Source organism: Bos taurus, chromosome 26 (assembly GCF_002263795.3).
Source record: "Bos taurus isolate L1 Dominette 01449 registration number 42190680 breed Hereford chromosome 26, ARS-UCD2.0, whole genome shotgun sequence".
In the NCBI taxonomy this organism is placed as follows: Eukaryota; Metazoa; Chordata; class Mammalia; order Artiodactyla; family Bovidae; genus Bos; species Bos taurus.
The window spans coordinates 14918917-14932089 of NC_037353.1; the positions used below are offsets into that span (position 1 = coordinate 14918917).

The window sequence follows — 13173 nt, forward strand, 5'->3', positions numbered from 1 at the left end:
TTGACCTTCTTCCCAAGCCCTTCCGTTTGTGTGCCTCTCCAAACTCATCACTCTGCCCTCTACATGCTTAGTGAATTAGAGTCGTCCCTTGCGTCTTCTACTTGAAGCTTGTATCTGGGATGATCCGTTTCATTTTCCCCTATGAAAGAAATAAAAAATACGAATGAGAGATATTGACTTGATAGAAAATGACTTCCCTAGTGGTTCAGTGGTTAAGACTCTGCGCTTCCACTGCAGGGGGCACAGGTTCGATCCCTGGTCTGGGAACTAAGATCCACATGCCATGCAGTGCAACCTAAATAAATAAAAATACTTTTTAAAAAAAAGAAAAAGACTTTGAAGAACTGTTAAATATCTGGTGCTGTCAAGAGGGTGGTAAGAATTTCAACATTTTGTAAAAGTAACTGGTGTAAATTAAAACTTCATGTACTTGTTGATACTGTAAAAGACATTTCTATTTGGGGACTCCATCAATAAAAATAAAAGCAAGGGTGATTAGTGCAGTATTGTTTGCAATGGGGAAAACTCTAAACAGACTAAATCAGTAGATATTGGTTGAGCAGAACTGGAGCCCCCACGCTGTGGAATAGCATGCAAGAATCTGGAAAACTAGTTCACGTCCATATGCACCAGTCTGGAGGGAAGTCCATAAGATAGTGTTAAGTGACGAATTGCATAAAATTAGGAGAGAAAATTTTATTAAAGAAAAAAAATGCTTTGTCCAAGTATAGAGAAAGGCATAGAAAGAGACACACTAAGCATTGTAATACAGATTTCTTCAAATAGGTGAGATTAGGAAGGGTTTGGGGGCAGTTAATAATTTTTTCCTTATGATGGTTGGGAGGTTTCAAGGGCAAGTTTTACTTTTGCGATTAAAAAGAAGAGCCCTGTGGAATCCCAGCTGTGTTCTCCTTAGAGCACGCACATCCTCCCTGTTACAATCCTGCATCCTTGCCTCCCTTCCCCTTAGAACCTGGCTTTCCATTTGGTCACAACATCACCTCTTTCATCCTGGCCCAACCCTAGCCTAACCCGGAGAGGCCACAGCTCAGGTGGGAAAGCTCATTTGGAAATGGGCCATTTCATTCTATGCTTTATTCATTCTGTCTGCTTGTGGATGGTGGGGTGGGTGGGGATGTTGGCTTGGGACCATTGTCCTGCGACCTACAGAGGATGGTCTGTTGCCGTTCCTAGATCTACACTTCATGGTTTCGTGCTGCTTTGTCAAATGTCAAATGTGGGAATGTATCTTTCAGAACAGCCATTTTTCTGACTTCATGGACAAACAAACCGGGTATGTCACCAGGAACCTGCTGGCAACCCCCATCGTGATGGGCAAGGAGGTTCTTGCTGTGTTTATGGCAGTTAACAAAGTAGACGCATCCGAATTTTCCAAACAGGATGAAGAGGTAATGCTAACCCTGGGCATCCCTTCAGACGCTCAGTAAATTTATTTGTTGTGTAACTGAAAGATGTCACACCTAATTTGTTTTTCTCCGCCATCCGTAGGTCTTTTCCAAATACCTCAGCTTTGTTTCTATCATCCTAAAGCTTCACCACACCAACTACCTGTACAATATTGAATCCCGAAGAAGTCAGGTAAAGAGAAGGTGACAGTGACTACTTCAGCTGACCTGTTTGACAAAGAGATCCCCCAGAGGCAACAAGCGCAGATCCTCCCCAACCACGCCCTGTGGATCAGATCCCCAAACTTCCGTTCCCAGTGTCCTCTTGTGGTCCCCTCCCCGTCACCTTCCTGCCCCTCTATCTGTAGGCACAACTGCTCGCTTTCTTCAGTCTATGTCCTGGGCAGTTGTGGTTTCTTCCTCTTTGAGGTGGCGATGATAATTACAGTACTTACCCCATGTGGTTGCTGTGACTATTAAATGGTCACTAGATGAATTAGTTCACATAAAGCTCTCAGCAGAGCTGTGTATTCCTGGTACATAGTAAAGATGCTACATTGAGAAGCAAATCACTCCTCTGTTGCCTCCTTAAGCCAGAGGGATAAAGAACAGCATTGGTAGCCAGGATACCTGAGTTGAACTACTCTGTGGACCTTGGTTTCTTCATCAGTACAATGGTGGGAGGGTGGTTGGGATAGAGGACTTCCAAGGCCCTGGCCCATGCTAACTGTCCAGGGCAGGTAACCTTCGACTAGCTCAGGACACATGGAAGGAGGCAGGTGGCTTTCTTCCCACAAGGGCCAGCAGTAGCCAGTGGGCCCCAAAACTGGACCCTCTGCCCAGGAACTGTCTCTGCATTTGTGTTAGATTACTTGCCCTTTGGAGCCAAAACATTTTGGACATGGGGATCAGTCATGGCTTTCATAAACACACGGCTTTGCAAAAGGTCTGCTCATCATCCCACCCTGAGACTCTCGGTAGTTTGTTGGACACGTACATATGCAAAAATGGAATTGCATTGTTTGCTCATATGTGTTCCTTTTATTTGATGCATCTCCTGTTTTCTTCTGACTAATGCTCCTCTTCATACTGTATTTCGTTTTGATTGTTTTCTTTGTAATACCTACTTTCAGATTCTTATGTGGTCAGCCAACAAAGTATTTGAAGAGCTCACAGATGTTGAGCGACAGTTTCACAAAGCACTCTACACTGTCAGGACATACCTGAACTGCGAACGATACTCCATTGGGCTGCTGGACATGACCAAGGAGAAGGTCACTGTTCCATATGTTTTGTCTCCCCTACCACCGGCTATAAAATGCACATCACATGAGATGCAACCCATTAAAAAATGGGTATACTATGTGAACTACCGGTATAGATCTTAAAAATCAGTGCCAAGAAAGTATGGTACTTTCATCTTTTATATAAAGTCAACTTAAAAATCATCAATTACATTTTACATGGAAAAGAAGAAGGGAAAGTGTACTTTTTGGAGTAAAAAAGTATCTAGACTTGGCTTTTCCACTTCCTAGCTCTATGTGTCTTCAACAAGTCTTTTTTTCTTTTTTAAAAATTAATTAGTAGACCATATTCTTTTAGAGTATTTTTAGGTTTACAGAAAAAAATGAGCAGGAAGTTCAGAGAGTTTCCATACATATTCTTTTCCTTCCTCTTGCCCTCCCTCCTTCTAACTATGTGTCAGGGTAGGTGCTCTGTATTATTCATTTAATCCACATAATGACTCTGTAATATGCATTTTGTTATTGTCTCCGTCTTACAGATTTACAAGATTGACTTGTTTATAGTCACAAGTTCATAAACAGCATTACTGAAAAAGAGCTTTAAAATTCCAGAATTATAAATTAACATAAAATATGCAAACCAATGGCACTCAGATATGGTAGGTAACAGGACAGTTTGCTTAATAGTGTTTCAATATATTTGCCTTCAGGAATTCTATGATGAGTGGCCAGTCAAGCTTGGAGAAGTCGAGCCTTACAAAGGTCCAAAGACACCAGATGGCAGAGTGAGTGCAGACGTCTTTCTTGATGATATCTGTGCCTGGTTTTAGCGGCTGTGTGTAGAGGAAAGAGCGCTGGCCCAAGAAGGACTGGGCTCTAGTCCTGGGACTTCCCGGAGGACCTTGGAGAAGCAGAAAGCACTGGACAAGGAGTTTGAGGTTCAAGTTTCAGCTCTGCCCCAACCAGCTGGGTTGCCCTTGCCTTCGCTCGTTTAACTTCTCAGTTGTCTTTTCTGTGACGCTAGGGTTTGGTGGATCAGTGCTTCTCCACAAGGAGGGAGCATTAGAGCCTCCTGCATAGTTTTTAAAACACATTGTGCCCAGGCCTTTCTTCTGACATGCTGGACTGGGATCTGCAGACAAAGGTTGGCTTAGATTTACTTTCCCCCTTGATTGCAAGTTTCATAGGAAGCTTGTTCCACTACCATATCCCCAGCATACGGGAAAGGGAAGGCAGGGGACGGAATGTGTAGGTTCTTCATCTGCCCAAAGAAGCAGAGAGACTAGTTCTCAAGTCCCTTCCTGCTTTGACAACGTATTCACCATATCCTGCTTCTTAAGCACCCATTCAGAGTGCTGGAAGCGTTAAGTGCACTGTACAGCTGGGAAGGGAAAACATTGACGGAGGTTGAGAAATCCCATGATTTGTTCTATGGAAGTATTAGTCCGATATGTCTGGACAATAGAAATCAAAAGAAAACCGAAGATTCTCTAGAAGTTGTTAGGGTGTATTCAACTTTCTAAAATTAGTTCAGCAGTTTTGTTCATATGATAAGTGGCCAATGATATTTCTAGTTTTATTGTAAGCTTGTAATTAGGACATGAGTAGCTTGGTAATTTATGTTATGTGAAGAAATGTGGTTGGGAAATAAAATATTTAAATTAAAAAAAAGTTCATTAAGGAAAAATGTTTTCTCTGGGAGGTAAGATTTTTCTCATATTTTCTCTCTTTCCTCTTAGGAAGTCATCTTTTATAAAATCATCGATTACATTTTACATGGAAAAGAAGAGATCAAAGTCATTCCGTGAGTATTGCCATGAAGCAGCTGCTGGAGTTGCTTTTTTATGTTTGTATTCAGTGCATTTCTTTGCACAGCAATGATTTTTTTTTTCTTCTCATCTTCCTCAAGGACACCTCCCATGGACCACTGGACTCTCATTAGTGGGTTGCCAACATATGTTGCTGAAAATGGATTTGTAAGTTATTGAACAAATTTGAATCTTAAGTAATATTGGATGAAACTCTCATTAGCTAAGAGATAGGAACAATTGCCGGAGAAGGCAATGGCAACCCACTCCAGTACTCTTGCCTGGAAAATCCCATGGACGGAGGAGCCTGGTAGGATGCAGTCCATGGGGTCACAAAGAGTCAGACACGACTGAGTGACTTCACTTTCACTTTTCACTTTCATGCATTGGAGAAGGAAATGGCAACCCACTCCAGTGTTCTTGCCTGGAGAATCCCAGGGACGGCGGGGCCTGGTGGGCTGCCGTCTCTGGGGTCGCACAGAGTCGGACACGACTGAAGCAACTTAGCAGCAGCAGCAGGAACAATTGTGAAGGCAAGAACGCCCCAGGTAAGGGTAAGATGGCCACTTTGGCACAGGACACAGGAAAGAAGAATCTTGGTAGTCGGAATGTATGTGAACTAGAAACTCCTCGACTCTGCAAGAAAATATTTAGTCAACACAAGAGAGACAGATCCATCTCCCAGCCTCTTATTCTGCAGCCACACAAAGTTCAGACATCCTGGTAGCTCACGACTATGATTCATGCTGGGTTTAATTTGACCTTAAATATAGTTCCCCTTGGTCACGACTTTTAAAACTCAGAAAATTACTGACAAAAGAAAAAATATATAAGAAGAGGACTTTGCCATTGATTGCAATGCAAAATGCATTGAGTTGATAGTGGAGGTGAAGATTTTTGCCCTGGTCTCTCATGTGGGGCGGGGGGTGTGGTGGGAGGGAAGCATAGGCCAGGTCTGGCTGAGAGAGGTCAGGGGTGAGAAGACAACAAACAAGAGGTCTCTGTGGGTCGCATAGGCCTCAAGGTCAGGGGCCCAGTAGCTTCCCACTTGGCCCTGACCATGCTCTCCTTCCTTTTCATGGCTGACTTCTCTCCCTAGTTGGGCTTCACCATCTGTGTCATTTTTTTGGCATCAAGATACCTCCCTGCGAGAATGTTCCGTTTTTTACGTTTCTTTATGTTGGCATCTTTCCTTTCCCCCTTCAAACTCAAGTTTCCAAAAAAATATTTTTATAGCATGTATTTGCATGGTTGTTTTTTCTTTAGTGTTGTCATTGTGTTCATGCATCTTCATTATTTAGTAAATGAGCATGTGAATTACAGTGACTTAGGGGTCACAAGGGAAGTGAAACAAAATTTAGGTTGTTTAATGTTTTTTCTTTTACTGTGACAAATCTGCCTCTGCTTAGTGTGAATATTTCTGGATTCAGAATGGTGACAGAGTAAGGAAAATTCTGTTGTGACTGCAAGGTAATCTTTCTATGTAGCGATGCTTTACCCTAGGGTTCCAGGGAGGATGCCTAATTCTGGGCTTGTCGGTTACAGGCCAAAGTGGCCTCACCAAGTGACATGATCTCTTAGTGCAGAGACATGTTGAAGGGGAAGGAAAGAAAAAGGAGAGACAATTTTATGTCTTTTAAGAGTAAACAGCAATATATACTAACAAATATTATGAAATAATTGAAAAAAAATTTTTTTTTTGCCGAATCACACGGCTTGCCTGGATCTTAGTTCCTGATCAGAAACTGAACCTGATCCCCGACAGTGAAAGTGTGGAGTCCTAACCACTGGACCACCAGGGAATTCCTATTTTTTTTTTATATATAACTGAACTATTTTTAAATGTCATTCCTGACATGGTGGTACTGACCAAAGTATTCCAATTCATTCCTAACTGAATCCACAGATACCACAATTTTTCAGCCTCACTGAAATAGCCAAGTAGCTTGGCCCTTGGCTTCTGTCCTTTGGTTTCCTGGCAGCCCATCTATCAAGCTCCATTTGGGGTTTTTATCCAGTTTGATATTCCCAAAGTTGCCACAGGTGGTATAAAGGAATTTATGCACCACTTAAAATTTTTTTTATTGGAGTATAGTTGATTTACAATGTATTTGTTAGTCTCTACCAGACAGCAAAGTGAATCAGCTATACTTGTACATGCGTCCATTCTTTTTCGGATTCTTTTCCCATATAGGTCATTACAGAGTATTTGAGTAGAGTTCCCTGTGCTATACAGAGGGTCCCTGGTGCCTATTTTATATATGTGTGCTCAGGTGCTCTGTCATGTCTGACTGCCATCCAACAGACTGTAGCCTGCCAGGCTCCTCTGTCCATGGAATTTTCCAGGCAAGAATACTAGGGTGGGTTGCCATCCCTCTTTCAGGGGATCTTCCCAACCCAGGGATGGAACCCACATCTCTTGCAAATCCTGCATTAGCCGGCAGGTTCTTTACCACGGTGCCACCCGGGAAGCCCTATTTTATACATAGTAGAGTGTACATGTTAATCCCAACCTCCCAATTTATCTCCACCCCATAACCATAAATTTGTTTTTTACATCTGTGACTCTATTTCTATTTTGTAAATAAGTTCATTTGTACTGTTTAGATTCTACATATCAGCAATATCATGTGATACTTGTCTTTTTCTGTCTTATTTCACGTTTATAATTTCCTGGTTCATCCGTGTTGCTGCAAGTGGCATTTTTATTTTGCCCCACTTTTTAAGCACTTCTTCTCTCCTAGATGTTTCCCAGGTAAAGATTTTATTGTCCAAAAATCAATTTGGAGAAAACTAATGCACCAAAGTTTAATCCTACACAAGATTTTGACACCTAAGTCATGAGCACTCTTTCAGGAGTGCAAAATTATATCAGTTAAGCACTTAACTTGTAGCTTGCAAAGATGGAAACTTCCAAGTTACAGATGCTCTGACTTTGATGAGGATATTTAACCACAAGCCTGATAGTTATCCAAAGAATCCTCTTTGTTGGAGGAAAAAAGTTTATAATAATAAGTTTGTCATCCCTGATGACTTCAATAAAAGGAGGAAAAATTAGAACATGAGAGAAAAGATCTTCCCAAATACAGAACTTCAGGGACTCATGAGAAATCCAAAGTATTAACTCCCAGAATGTTCATCAAGTAGCTAGAAATAGTGATGAGAGAAAACAAGGATGGGAAAATTAGTCTCAGTTTTTTCTAGTTGTTTTAACTGAAAGAATAAACCTAAAGCTAATTAGATGGAATTAATTTAATTCCTTCCCATTAAAATTGCAGTATTTTTAGGGTAAAATCATTGAGATTAAAAAGCAGATCAATTGAAAATTTGGGAGAAATAATAAACAAATGGGGGAGAAGGCAATGGCATCCCACTCCAGTACTCTTGCCTGGAAAATCTCATGGACAGAGGAGCCTGGTAGGATGCAGTCCATGGAGTCACACAGAGTCGGACATGACTGAGCGACTTCACTTTCACTTTTCACTTTCATGCATTGGAGAAGGAAATGGCAACCCATTCCAGTGTTCTTGCCTGGAGAATCCCATGGACGGAGAAGCCTGGTAGGCTGCAGTTCATGGGGTCGCACAGAGTCGGACACAACTGAAGCGACTTAGCAGCAGCAGCAGCAACGCAACAAAAGCCAACTCATTGAACGATTCATTTGCCAAGTCATCAATTTGCCATGTAACCAATTTGCCAGAATCAATTCCAAAAGCTGTGGAGGATTTTCTTCCCCCAGGTTTTGTTTCTATCACAGATTCACTGCATTTGCTTTACTGCTGCCTTTCACCTCTCAGCTCCTGCCCTCAGCCCCACCCCTGACGTTATCCTTTCTGCTGGCAGCCCAAGACTGATGGCAAACTCGTGTAAATCTAGTGTAAGGCTGCTGCTGTTGCTGCTAAGTCGCTTCAGTTGCGTCCGACTCTGTGCGACCCCATAGACGGCAGCCCACCAGGCTCCCCCATCCCTGGGATTCTCCAGGCACGAATACTGGAGTGGGTTGCCATTTCCTTCTCCAATGCATGAAAGTGAAAAGTGAAAGGGAAGTCGCTCAGTCATGTCCGACTCTGTGTGACTCCATGGACTGCAGCCTACCAGGCTCCTCCGCCCATGGGATTTTCCAGGCAAGAGTACTGGAGTGGGGTGCCATCGCCTTCTCCGCTAGTGTAAGGCATTTCTCATCAAATCACTCATTAGACAAGTTAGCATTCCCAAAATGATTTTCAGAGAACTGACCTTGAGCCATTTTGGGAGACTCCAGAATTTGGGTGAACATACATCCCAGTTTGTATGGGACAACCTCCCTTTACAGTGTTGTCCTTGTGAGTTTTTAAGTCTTTCCTTTCACTCCCAGATGTGTCACCCTCTGCTATATATTTCAAAAGGCAGGATCTGTTAAAAACATAATTTCTGTGTATAGAACAGGATTTCTCAAACTTGTGGACTCTACTAACATTGTGGGCTAGTTCTTTGCAGTGAGGAGCTGTCCAATACACTGTAGGGGTTTTAGCAGCCTCCCTGCCCATTAGATGCTAGTAGCACCACCCTGCCTGTGAGAATCCAAACGTCTCAGAAGTTGCTAAATGTCCTCAGGAGGATAATATACCCCTGACTGAGAAGCACTGGTCTAGAGGATGATATCAAACATTTCAGCAGACCCAGCCAGAGCAGCGCCATTCCTGGGGGCCACTTGTGGGTGATATGATGGTGGGTTCTAGTAAAGAGAGCAAACGGCCATGACTCAGGATCCCTGGGTGCCATGACTCAGTCCGGCTTTGGGCAAATCCCATGGCAAATCCTTGACCTTGGGCAAATCCCTTGATGTGTCTGGGTTTTAACATCATCATCTGTAATAAGAGGTTGTTGACTTATTTAAGAAATGAAACATTAAAAATCTTTAATAATAATAAAAATGATCTGGAGTTTTAATTGTAATTATGATGTTCCTCCAAATTGCTTGAAACTTTTCCATTTAGCTTTTCAAACTTTTCCCTTGATTTTTTTTTCACAACCCCTTGTAATAAAGGCAGGCTTTTGGATGAACTATCCCTTCAGTTGGACCTCGCTGCATTTAGGGAACACGTGCCCACAGAGTTCTCATTAGTAAATCCCAGCTCTGAATGAGAAACATTAGACTTCAGTTGAGTGACTTTTTAGAGTTAAAAACATTAGAAAATGAAAAGTAGTTTCTAGAATTACATTTGTAGAATTGAGGCAAGAAATGCAGGATCAAACCAAGCTAGAATCAAAATGATCTGTAAACTTGAGAGAGAAATGGGGAGGGTAGAGACGATTTTTGAATATTTGAATACTGAGTTAAAAAAAAAGCTTGGCCTCAAGGACCTTGATCCATCTATAGATATTCTCTAAAGGCCAAAAAGCCTGGACCAAAATCAATACTGCTGACGGTCAGGTCAGAAAAGAGAATTAAGCTGCTTTTTTCTCTTTGACACCCATGTGAAGGATGCTCAGCCAATCAATTCATGTTTTTTTATTCAGATTCAATCATAAAATTAATGGATAGCACAAGTGATTCCTTAAATTCTTAGGCTGAAATGCTAACAAAAACTTTGAAAGCTGATCACATTTGCTTCGTAAGAGTCGTCGGGTAAAGAATCCTCCCGCAATGCAGGAGACACAGGAGATGAAGGTTCAGTCCCTGGGTCAGGAAGATTCCCTGGAGAAGGAAATGACACTAGTATTCTTGCCTGGAAAATTCTATGGACAGAAGAGGTTGGAGGGCTACAGTCCATGGAGTTGCACAGTTGGACATGACCAAGTGACTAAGCACAGCACATTTGCTTTCTAGGAGTAAAGGGGAAAAAAATAGTTGATGTGGCTCAGCCACTCCCAAACAGCACTTCTGTTGGGTGGAGGGGCCGGCAGAGTTAGTACCATAGAGGGAGAAGCTGGCTCCTACCTTCCATTTTCAGGAGTTTGGTGAGCAACTTGTTAATCCCAGGTCAGTTTGAAATCCCCCATGGTGGGTGTATTTACACCATGGAAATTGGCGAATGATGCCAATTAGGGCTCCCCACTCCCAACACCAGGAGAGGTGATTCCAACAGCGCCCTCACTGGAGAGCTCAGTTCTCCTCTTATCCCATGAATTTAAAAAAATCACTTAATGTCTTTGGGCTTCTGTTTCCCACCTGTGGAAAGAAAAGCTTAAACAATTATTAAACTGCCTTCTAACTTTAAAATGCTATGATTTAAAGTATCTAATTTTGGTGAGAAGAAAGATGCTGTCTTTTATTAAGACCCATTTGTGGATTTGACCTGATAGAAGGATAATTCAAAATGAACAAAAATGGAATGACTCCTTGTCCTTATGGATGTGACCAATCGTCTCTGAATTTAGTACTTAAAGCCATGTCTCATAGTGAATATTTACTCTGGTGTACCTAAAAGGCTGTCTGGTTTTTTCCTCCAGCCCTTAACCACCTTCTTCCAACCTGGATCCCACATCAGAAAAGAAAAAAAAAAAAGGAAAGAAAATAGAGTCTTCCCAGAATTGCTGCCACACCTGCCAGGCCTTTCTGCTTTAGCTTCCTCCTCTTCTTGGTCTGAGCAGCTAGCTGCTTTGAATTTGGAAGTAGATTCCTTAGAGGCAGGAAGAGTAGGGAGGAGCAAAGATGGGGCTAAACGTCATCCAATGTCTTACTTAGCAGAAGAAAAGCCAACAGTTACCCACCCGGGTCCTCTGGCTCTTTAATCAATCGCAATTGGTCAGAGGCGAGAGGAGGACTTCAGGCAAGGCTTTATTGGCACTCCAGTTGCGGGCAGGAGGGAGCAAAAACAAGAAACAGGTTGCTCCCTGGGTGGGGCGAGCTGGTGCCTTAATTGCGGTGAGGTTAGGGGCGGGTTGGTGGGTTGGGCCAGAGGGTCCGCCCACCCCCTTGGCGGTGCTGTGTGCCGAGGTCAGTGCTTTTGCTCCCCACACCTCAGAAATGGCCATTGGCTTGTGACGTTTTTTGTATCTTACTGTTTACATTTTGCCCCAACTGGGAGTGCATGCAGTTATTTTTAGTCCCTTAGAGTTTCTCTGTATTCTGTTGCTGGAGGAGACGTTTTCTCAGACGTAAGCACTCTGGTTAAGGGCTGGTGCCCATCTGTCTCAACTTCAGTGTGTTGTTAGCTCAGTTGGTCTCGCCAGGCCCAGAGTGAATAATGACGTTGCGAGCGCTGGAGGCCTAGGGAGGAATCCATTGCTCCCACGTCCTTTCTCCTTCTGGTCTGTGTCTAATGGCTCTGTTTGCTTTCCAGATCTGCAACATGCTGAACGCCCCGGCGGATGAATACTTCACGTTTCAGGTAACTGCCCTTTGCCACCACCCCCACCCCCGCCAGTGCAGGGAGCAGGGGCGGCACTGCCCCCCACTCCCACCCCCAGAGTCCTCCGGGTGCTCAGGGGTGACCAGGAAGCACGCACAGGGCTTATGTCCTGCTCACCCTGGCTGGCCACCACGTAGCAGGTTCTTCAGGCAAAAAAGAAGGGGGAGAAGAGAAAGGAGGGTGAGACAAGGAGGTAGGGTGTTTGTCACTCTGGCATTGGCGGGTGGGGTGGGTTAGGGGGCCAAAGGGGTGGCAAGAGGGACTGTCACTTCTCCGTTCTCTCCCATCCCTGGTCGTCTAGTGGTCTGGGACAGCACAGGTGCTCAGTAAATGGTCTCCGCCTGAGTGATTGGCTGAAAACATCGTACCACCTGGATTCAGCCCTCTACAGGTTTCTCACACCCTTTCTGGCGGCTTATCACCACCGTTAGGAGGAAAAGAAGCTTCCTGTTGGGTTCTTGGGGGCTCCCCATGCTGTCAGACTTTTGGTTTTAATTTTTCCGCCTCCAACATCCAGAGATGCCCATCCCTACCTGTCCCCTCTCTCACCCCCTCCCCACCTGACCACTGGGACAACCTGGCTTTTGGCCCCACAGCCTCTCCTTTTCTTTTAGCCCCTGCTGTTCTGTGTCCTGTTTTAACAAGCGTGTCCGGTTGGAGACCTGTCTAGTTGGGAATAGAGACAGCCTTCCCAGTGGGGATCACTAGAGGCTGTCTTCCTATCTACACAGACTTGCCCACAGAGCCTCCTCTCTGCCCACACCAGGGTGAAGGCGACCTGGGGTGGGGGGCAGAGGCTGAGGGGTGTTTCCTCAGCAGCAAAAGTGTCCAGGCAGGAAGAACCTGTGGCCACTTGCTCAGTTTCAGGGCGGGTTTCCCTCTGTTCTCCCCACTCATCCTTCTGCTTGATGACATGGAACATGCAGACACCATACTCAGGCCACCATGCCATTGTGAAAGAGTTAGCAGGGCCGAAGAGGATTCCTAGGACCCATGGTGCTGGTTGGAGGAGTCTGGCGCCTCCCAGGAGCTTGCCTGTGTTAGTATCCCAGGGCCAGGAAGTGGAGCCTCCGCCCTAACAGTGGATTTCTGAGCCCAGCAGCCATTGGACGGTCATCCTTCCCACAATCAGAGGCCTGAGAAGTGTGTTTTCACAGGCACTCCACTGATGTTTTTTGTGGGAGCTGGGAGATTCCTATGGGCTGGAGGTTTACCCTAGGTGAGTGCCCAGCCTCCTCTGAACCATCAGAGCCCTTGTTCTGGCTCCTTCCTCCTGGCAGTCCAAGGCCTGAGTGTGACCACACTGTGCCCAGCCCTGGCCCCTCTGTTTATGGTAATTGCATGCCAGGAAAGGGTGCACAGGCAGGAAGAAGGGGACATG

At 44.3% G+C, this 13173-nt stretch overlaps 1 protein-coding gene across 3 annotated transcripts in view; it reads left to right on the plus strand.

Moving 5' to 3' along the window:
• Window positions 1–13173, plus strand: part of PDE6C (phosphodiesterase 6C) — a 53186-nt gene that overhangs the window by 7221 nt on the left and 32792 nt on the right. For all 3 annotated transcript variants that reach the window (NM_174419.1, XM_010819788.4, XM_059881731.1), the window contains 7 exon segments: window positions 1257–1409; window positions 1510–1599; window positions 2540–2680; window positions 3361–3435; window positions 4390–4454; window positions 4560–4626; window positions 11724–11771. In NM_174419.1, coding sequence (NP_776844.1) covers window positions 1257–1409; window positions 1510–1599; window positions 2540–2680; window positions 3361–3435; window positions 4390–4454; window positions 4560–4626; window positions 11724–11771 — 639 coding nt within the window.